At 46.2% G+C, this 9,064-nt stretch overlaps 1 protein-coding gene across 2 annotated transcripts in view; it reads left to right on the top strand.

The window, feature by feature from the left end:
- The window catches only part of LOC105886357 (leucine-rich repeat-containing protein 51), a 21,329-nt gene extending 12,489 nt beyond the window's left edge, over positions 1 to 8,840 (top strand). Inside the window, exons 3-5 of one of the 2 annotated variants that reach the window (XM_023510774.1) lie at positions 6,559 to 6,764; positions 8,194 to 8,342; positions 8,617 to 8,840. In XM_023510774.1, coding sequence (XP_023366542.1) covers positions 6,559 to 6,764; positions 8,194 to 8,342; positions 8,617 to 8,758 — 497 coding nt within the window. In that variant the 3' untranslated portion in view covers positions 8,759 to 8,840. The remainder of the gene's footprint in view (positions 1 to 6,558; positions 6,765 to 8,193; positions 8,343 to 8,616) is intronic. The other variant, XM_012803536.2, reaches the window with a different exon arrangement.
- Positions 8,841 to 9,064: the final 224 nt, after the last annotated feature.

Below are 9,064 nucleotides of genomic sequence, written 5' to 3'. Positions count from 1 at the left end.
AGTCTCCTGCCTCTGCCTCCCAAGTAGCTGGGACCACAGGTGCCCGCCACAACGCCAGGCTATTTTTTGGTTGCAGCCATCATTGTTATTTGGCGGGCCCGGGCTGGGGATTCGAATCCGCCACCTTAGGTGTATGTGGCTGGTGCCTTAGCCACTTGAGCCACAGGCGCCGAGTCTGTCCTAGATCTGTTATCTGGCTTTGGTCTTCTCTCAGGTAGCCACCTTTAAGCTCAGGAACATGGCAAATGTTACTAGCCTTGGCTTGGATTTAGGGCACTTCTTGGGTTAGCATCAGCCACAGAATCATTGATGTTGGTTTTTGATGAGGACACACCCACCCACTGGGATAATTTTTTGAGACAGAGCCTCAAGCTGTCATCCTGGGTAGAGTGCTGTGGCATCACAGCTTACAGCAACCTCCAACTCCTTAAGCGATTCTCTTGCCTCAGTCTCCCAAGTAGCTGGGACTATGCCACAATGCCCGGCTATTTTTTGATTGTAGTTGTCATTGTTTGGAGGGCTCAGGTCAGATTCAAACCACCAGCTCTGGTGTATGTGGCTGGCACCTTAGCCACTTGAGCTATAGGCGCCAAGCTGAATAATTTTTTTTTTTTTTTTTTTTTCAGTTTTTGGCCAGGGCCAGATTTGAATCTGCCACCTCCAGTATGTGGGGCCAGAGCCCTACTCCTTTGAGCCACAGGCGCAGCCCATTGAATAGTTCTTTATTGGGTATTTTGTCAGTTTTGATTGATATAGTCCATGGGTTTTTAGCTATATAATAGCTAAATACAAGATAGGTGAAGTGACAGACAGGAGGGAAGCAAATCTCCTACCCACGTTCCTATCCTAGGAATTCTGCCTGATCTCAAACTCCTGATCTCCCATTTCTTTTTTTTTATTCTTGAGACAGAGTCTCAAGCTGTCACCCTTGGTAGAGTGCTGTGACATCACAGCTCACAGCAACCTCCAACTCCTGGGCTTAAGCAAGTCTCCTGCCTCTGCCTCCCAAGTAGCTGGGACTACAGGCGCCCACCACAATGCTCGGCTATTTTTTGGTTGCAGCCATCATTGTTGTTTGGCGGGCCAGTGCTGGATTTGAACCTGCCAGCTCAGGTGTATACGGCCAGTGCCTTAGCCACTTGAGCCACAGACCCCAAACCTCATCTCCCATTTCTGAGGAAGAGGATGTAACTGTGTCCTCTACAGAGTCCTCAGAGGAATGGCACAAAGCACAAATCATACGATGCCCTGTCCTTCATTTAACAATTCAGTATTTACTGACTGCCTATTATCAAGCACTTATGTACATATATGTCTTTCTCCTACTCTTTCAGTGCCAGGCACTACGCTCTTTGCTAAGTGTGGGAGGTACATCAATACTCCAAAAGGCTCAGTCCCTTCAGGTTCCCCAGAGCTTCTGAAACATTTATATATAGCTGGGGTTACACGACACTAGAATTGGGAGTACTTGGAGTACTATTTGCTGAATTAATCAGTATGTGGATCATAGAATCTAAAATGGCAGTGATTTTAGAAGCCATCTAATCTTGCTGGGCGTGGTAGCTCATGCCTGTAATTTTAGCACTCTGGGAGGCTGAGGTGGGTGGAGTGCCTGAGCTCACAGGTTCCAGACTAGCCTGAGCCAGAGCAAGACCTCATCTCTAAAAATAGCCGGGCATTATGGCGGGCTCCTGCAGTCCCAGCTACTTGGGAGGCTGAAAGAAGAGAATCACTTGAGCTCAAGTGTTTGAGGTTGCTGTGAGCTATGACACCACAGCACTCAACTGAGGGCAACAAAGTGAGACTCTGTCTCAAAAAAAAAAAAAGATATCTAATCTATACTACCACCTACCCAATAGTCCTAACTTCCCACATACCTACAGTTAAGAGTCCCCCACCATACACACCTGCTATCCTCTTCCATTATGGGGCCTAGAGATGACATAAGGAAGTTCTTCATATCATATTCCCTTCCGCTATGGGGACTAGAGATGATATAAGGAAGTTCTTCATATCCCACTGACTCCTGCCTGCTGGGGAGGCACACGGAAAAGGTTGCAATAGCAGTTCAGAGATAGGGAGACAGGATCTTGGTTTGGTCTTCCTGGAGCTAAGTGCTGCTCGGTTCACTGGGTATTGATATTTGTGGTCCAATTTCCAGGCCTGCCTTGACTTACTCTGAACAAGAAAGCTTTAACAGATCTTTAGGTGATGTCTAGTGCTTTGGTGGAATTAGGGGAGCAGTAACCTATAACAGCCTGGACACCTCATTCCATCTTTGATGGCAGCAGCTCCAGGTAGTCTGGAGTTTTAGGCAATTCTATCCCACCAGTAGCTCCCTTGGAGCTTGGGATCAGCCTATACTTGCTGGCATTCCTCAAGTTGGTGCCTTATCATTTGAAGTTATTTTGACCTTAACTTTTATCCAGGGCTGTGTTTGAACCTGTCACCTCCAACATATGGGGCTGGTGCCTGACTCCTTTGAGCTACAGGTGCTGCCCCTTAACTTTTATTCTTTTGTGTTATTTCATTTCAGAGTTCTCATGAAGTGTAAGGAAGGAGGCAGGATTAGTTTATTCAATGACCTGGGGCACTCTGCTTCAGTATTCTCTCTGCCTGCAACCTCAAACCCCACTCTGGGTCCACTAACACCAGAAGGCAGAGAGCCATCTGGTGGGTGCTGCCTGACTTGCAGGCAAAGAGGAAAAGAGGAAGTTAATGTTGGGTAGAGGTAGAAGGGAAGTATGTCCAGTAAGAGAGCTGAAGGGAGAATGGAGACAAACTGGCTAGCAATACTAAATATTTCTTTCCCCACATTTAGCTTTAGACTGGTAACAAGGCTTAGAGACAGTGGGAAAAATATAGTCACCTCAGCCAGACCTAGTGTCTACTTCTGGTTCTGCCACTGACTGTGAACTTAGACAAGGCCCATCCTCCTTCTGAACCTCATTTTAAAAAACAATGGGGGGTGGTGCCTGTGGCTCAGTGCGTAGGGTGCCAGCCCCATATACCAGAGGTGGCAGGTTCAAACCGGGCCCCAGTCAAAAACTGAAAATAAATAAATAAATTAATTTAATTTAATTAAAAAAAAAACAATGGGGGATAGAGGGTTAAGGGTATCCTTGCTCTTCCTCAGGACATTGTGGAGACTATCAGCTTGATTTCCCTTACTTTCTATTCACTTTCACACTCAATTTCTGCCCTCAGGCCCTTGCTATTCCATTGAAACAGCCTTTACCAAGGTCACCAAAATTACTTCTGAGTTGCCAAAATTACTTTTAAGTCTTTAATCTCTCTGCAATTTACTCATCCTGTAAACTATAGGCACCCTGAAGATCTTTAAAACTGTTCTCCTCTGGTTCAACCTGTTCTTCCCTCATCATTTAACTTTTTAATGTCCCCCCCTTCCTCCTTGACCTTCCTTACTTTCCATGAGGAAGGTTATCGATTTCCCTAACTTGTACACTATCTATGCTAATTATTCTCAAGTCTCTGTCTCCAGTGCTTCAGATCTTCATATCCAACTGCCTACTTGGTTTTTCTACCTTTTGTACTATAGGAACTTCAAATCAAGGCCAAGCCTAAATTCATCATCTTCCCAATCCCATCTCTCCCTTTATAATTCCTTATCAGTTAATAAAACTAGCATATACCAGTCACCCAAACAAAAAAGGTAGGTGCCACCCTTAAATATTCTACCTTTTCATCCAGTCAAATCATGCTAATTTTGTGTTCCTCTCATCTCTCACTTGGATGACTTTATATAACCAAATTCGTTTTTGGTCCTACCCACCCCCTAAAGTCCATATTCCACACTGAAGTTTCAGAATGATCTTTCTGAAATGAAAAATTTGAATAAACTTTTTTTCTTTGTCACCTTTTTGTTTTCTTTTTTGAATAAACTTTTTTTTCTTTGTCGCCTTCAATAGAGTGCTGGTGGCGTCACAGCTCACAGCAACCTCAAACTCTTGGGCTTAAGCAATTTTCATGCTTCAGCCTCCCAAGCAGCTAGGACTACAGGGGCCCACCATAATACCTGGCTATTTTTGTTGTTGTTGTCATTGTTGTTTAGCAGGCCCAGGCCAGGTAGGGTTCGAACCCACCAGCCCTGGTGCATGTAACCACTGAGTTATAGGCACCAATCCTACTTTTTTTTTTTTTTTTAAATAGTCTCACTCAATTGCCTTAGTGTTGAGTACTGTGGCAACATAGCTCACAGCAACCTCAAACGCCTGGGCTCAGCAATCCGCTTGCCTCAGCCTCCCAAGTAGCTGGCACTACAGGTATCCACCATGACACCCAGCTAGTTTTTCTATTTTTAGTAGAGATGAGGTCTCACTCTTGCTCAGGCTGGTCTCAAACTCCTAAGCTTAGGCAATCCACTTGCCTCAGCCTCCGTGAGTGCTGAGATTACCATCCTGAACAATCTCTTTTAAACACTCCAGTGGCTTCCCATCACCTACAGCTTTAAGTCCCAAGATCCTTAGCCTGGCATTTAAACCTTTAAGACTGGGCTTCTATTCCCTTTTGCCTTGTCTCCCATGTGCAGTGTGTAGTGCCTGTATACACAGTCCTTACCCACGTTTTTGCTTATACTGTTACATCATTTCAACCCTTTTTTGCCTAAGTCACTAAGATTTAGCTCAAGCTTCAGCTTCCCTTGGTAACTTCCCTGAGTTCCCAGAGTGAGTTTTATTCACCATTCTATGTGCAATGTCTAACACCCTGTAGGTGCTCAACGTTGATAGAAGGCAGGGAGGACACTGGACCCATTTTTGCTGTTTTGTAAATTCAGCTTTAACCTAAAAGTGTGTCTTGAGTAGTTTAGGGCAATTGATTTAGGAGATTAACTTTTGAATTGGACTACTATTTTGGGTCATAGATTATTATATTGATTATTTTTTTTTTAAGATAAGGGTTAACATGGTTTTTACTTTGAACTTTCATGTATAAAACTGTCATTCTGGAAATGGAAGAACAGAACAGTCAAGAACAGAACAGTCGGCTCAGCGCCTATAGCTCAACCGGCTAAGGCGCCAGCCACGTACACCTAAGGTGGCGGGTTCGAATCCCCAGCCCGGACCTGCCAAACAACAATGACGGCTGCAACCAAAAAATGGCCGGGCGTTGTGGTGGGCATCTGTGGTCCCAGCTACTTGGGAGGCGGAGGCAGGAGACTCGCTTGAGCCCAGGAGTTGGAGGTTGCTGTGAGCTGTAATGCCACGGCACTCTACCCAGGGGGACAGCTTGAGGCTCTGTCTCAAAAAAAAAAAAAAAAAAAGAACAGAACAGTCTTAGAGAGGCTACTCTCACTGTTCTCCAGAATCACCAGCCTTCTGACAAAGTTTGGTGGACCTATCCCGGTCTCTGCATATTGGCTTACAGTGAAAGGTAGCTGGACCCTCTTTGCCCAGTTACACTTGGATAAGTGGATTTTGTACTATTATCTTTTAGTTCAAACCCAACAATGCTGGTTTTCTATTTGCCTCATAAAATTGGAGTGGTTTTGCCCCACCACAACCCCACACAGGGGTGGTATATGAAGACCCAATGATACAACAGACATAAGACCATGTGACCTGGAAAGCCAAGATTTTGAGATAGAAGTCTTGGCCCTTTGTACAAACATATTCTGGGAGGTGGGTACAGTGGCTCACACCTATAATCTTAACCCTCTGGGAGGCCAAGACAAGTAGATTGCTTAAGCTTAGGAGTTCAAGACCAACCTGAGCAAGATCTCCTCTCTACTAAAAATAGAAAAACTACCAGGCTTAGTGGCTCACGCCTATAATCCTAGCACTCTGGAAGGCCCAGGCAGGTGGACTGCCTAAGCCAGGCGTCCTCAAACTGTGGCCTGCCTAGGACATTTATCTGGCCCGCCAGCTGCCTGTCCTGCTTAGTAGCCGACTCGTTCCAGGGCCCGCAGTCCAGCCCTCCAACAGTCTGAGGGACAGTGAACTGGCTCCCTGTTTAAAAAGTTTGAGGACCCCTGGCCTAAGCTCACAAGTTCAAGACCAGCCTGAGCCAGAACAAGACCTCATCTCTAAAAAATAGCCTGGTGTTGGTAGGTACAGGTAGGTACCTGTAGTCCCAGCTACTTGGGAAGCTGAGGCAAGAGAATCACTTAAGCCCAGGAGTTTGAGGTTGCTGTGAGCTGTGATGCCATGGCATTCTACTGAAGGTGACAAAGTGAGACTCTCTCAAAAATAAATAAATAAAAATAGAAAAACTATCCAGGTTGTGGTAGGTACCTGTAGTCCCAGCTCCACAGGAGGCTGAGGCAAGAGGATTGCTGGAGCCCAAGTGTTTGAGGTTGCTGTGAGCTATGATACCATAGAATTCTACCAGGGCAACAGAGTGAGACTGTCTTAAAAAAAAAAAAAAAAAAAAACCGTATTCTGATTGCTGGCTTGTGGGATAGGGTCTCAAGCACAAGGTATGGCCCTGACAGTCCCTCCAACTACAGTTTGAGCTCCTCATCTTTCTAGTTCTGTCCCTTCCCAGCTGCTAAAGGCCAGGAAAGCAAAAACATCCCCAAGCCTCAATTTGTTTCCACAGATCTAGTAACCGAGGAGCCAAGAACAGGGCTACGACCACTGAAGCACTCAAAGTCGGGGAAGTTGCTGACCCAGTCTTTGTGGCTGAATAACAACGTCCTCAATGACCTGAAAGACTTCAACCAGGTGGTTTCACGGCTGCTAGCCTACCCAGAGAACCTGGCCTGGATTGACCTGTCCTTCAATGACCTGACTTCCATTGACCCTGTGAGTTTCTAGCCCTAGGAGACCAATCAGAGGGAGAGGTCCCCAGCCTCACATGGTGTCACAGAAGTAGTGAGGCAACATGATCAGTCCAAAGCACACTGCTGTGGGGTCACACAGATGTAGGTTTCATATCCTGGATTTGCCTCTTACAGTGTGATTCTGGGTGAGCAACCTACCCTCTCAAAACTTCAGCTTCCTTATCTGAAAAACAGGGATACCCAATATGCCAGCATCACAAAGGTTTTGTGAGAATTAAATGAAAATATATGAAAACCAACTGGCACATTGGAAGCTGAAACAAAACTGTAGTTGTTATTGGGCACCTACTATGTCTTGTGCTGTCCTGTGGACTCAGATTCACATTTTAAGAAATAAACAATATATGGCCAGTTTGGATCCCTGTTGAAGAGGAAAAGAGCTAGAGCATAGCTTGGCACTCATAGCACAGTGGTCACATGCACCGAGGCAGCCAGGTTCAAGCCTGGCCTGGACCAGTTAACTAACAATGACAACTGCAACAACAAAAAATAGCTGGGCATTGTGGCAGGTGCCTATAGTTCCAGCTACTTGGGAGCTTAGGCAAGAGAATCGCTTAAGCCCTAGCGTTTGAGGTTGCTGTGAGCTGTGACGCCATGGCACTGTACCAAGGGTGACCTAGTGAGACTCTGTCTTAAAAAAAAAAAAAAAAAAAAGAGCTAGGGCATGATTTGGGAACTGTTCCCCCAATGTAGTGATCTCAATTTAACTTTTTTTTTTCTTACCTTGAGACAGGGTCTTATCTGTTGCCCAAACTAGAGTACAGTGACATTCATAGCTCACAGCATCCTCAAACTCCTGGGCTCAAGCAATCCTCCTGCCTTAGCCCCCCAAGTAGCTAGGACTATAGGCACCCACCATGACTAATTTATCTATTTTTAGAGATGGGGTCTCGCTCTTGCTGAGGCTGGTCTGGAACTCTTAGTCTCAAGTGATCCTCCCACTTAGGCCTCCCAGAGTGCTAGGATTACAGGCATGAGCCAGTGTACCTGGCCTAAATTTATCTTGCACTTTAAAAGCTTCCTTTTTGTGCCTAGCATGTATTCCGGTCTCTTACTGTGATAGAATCTTAAGTCACCAAAGCTGGAAAAGTCTTCAGTGAAGGGGCAAGGAAGGCTCAGGGAGGGGTAGGGGAGCCCATTCTTCTGGCAAGTCAGTGTTAGTGCTGGTACCTAGGCCAATACCACCTACTTCTCAGATGACACCTCTATTTCAATGTGATTCCCCTGTATCTTTTGAAAGGTAAATGAAAGTAGGTTAGAGTCATATAGTATGGCTTTGGAGTTTGAGTGGAGGGCAATTGTTTCCCAAGTTCCTCCATCTCTGCCCAGTCATTCCTGAGCACAGATCCAGAGTCCTGTCCAGCCTGGCTCTCAGTTCCTTTCCCCAACAGGTCTTAGCAACTTTCTTCAACCTGAGTGTCCTCTATCTTCATGGCAACAGCATCCATCGCCTAGGGGAGGTGAACAAGCTGGCTGTCCTCCCTCGACTCCGAAGTCTAACACTCCATGGAAACCCCATAGAGGAGGAGAAGGGGTATAGGTAAGTGCCCTGCCCTAGAACGGGAGTCCAGCTGGCTCCCCTGAGGGAAAAGGAGAAGGGCAACAAGAATCCAAGACCATTCTTCTGTCCTGCTTGGATCCTGGGAGGGAGTAGCAGCCCTTTAGGCATTTCATGGTGTCAGTCAGAGTAAACCTGATCTCCCCAAAAGTATACTCAAACCCCTCCATTCCTTGCAGTCAGGGAAGACAGCAGCAACTGGCCAGAGGGGGGGAAGGGACGGGGGGCTGGCCCCCAGCCCGAGTTTTCCCCACAGGCAATATGTGCTGTGCACCCTGCCCCGTATCACTACATTCGACTTCAGTGGGGTCACCAAAGCAGACCGCACTACAGCCGAAGTCTGGAAACGCATGAACATCAAGCCCAAGAAGGTCAGGATCAAGCAGAATGCACTGTAAGGTTCCCAGGACCCCAGCAGTCCTAAAGGCCTGAAGATGGTCACCTTGGCTTGATAATAAATGATTTGAGCTGTTCAGCAAGTCAGAAGTCACGTGTACCTTATAGAGATGCCTTCCAAGTATGGGAACTTCCAGTTGCTCTAGTCTAGCTGAGAGAGGGAGGCAATGGAGGGAAAGGTCTGCTGTCACAGGATAGCTGGGTTTACTGCATGGCCTTGGAAAACTTTATCTAGCTCTCTGGAGCCCTTTGTACTCTTCAGCTTAGATATCTTGAGGTTAGTAATTTCCAAACTCTTTTTTTTTTTT

The sequence above is a fragment of the Otolemur garnettii genome, unplaced genomic scaffold (genome assembly GCF_000181295.1).
Source record: "Otolemur garnettii isolate 467f Iridium unplaced genomic scaffold, OtoGar3 scaffold00001, whole genome shotgun sequence".
In the NCBI taxonomy this organism is placed as follows: Eukaryota; Metazoa; Chordata; class Mammalia; order Primates; family Galagidae; genus Otolemur; species Otolemur garnettii.
This window is presented reverse-complemented; position numbering and strand designations above follow the sequence as displayed.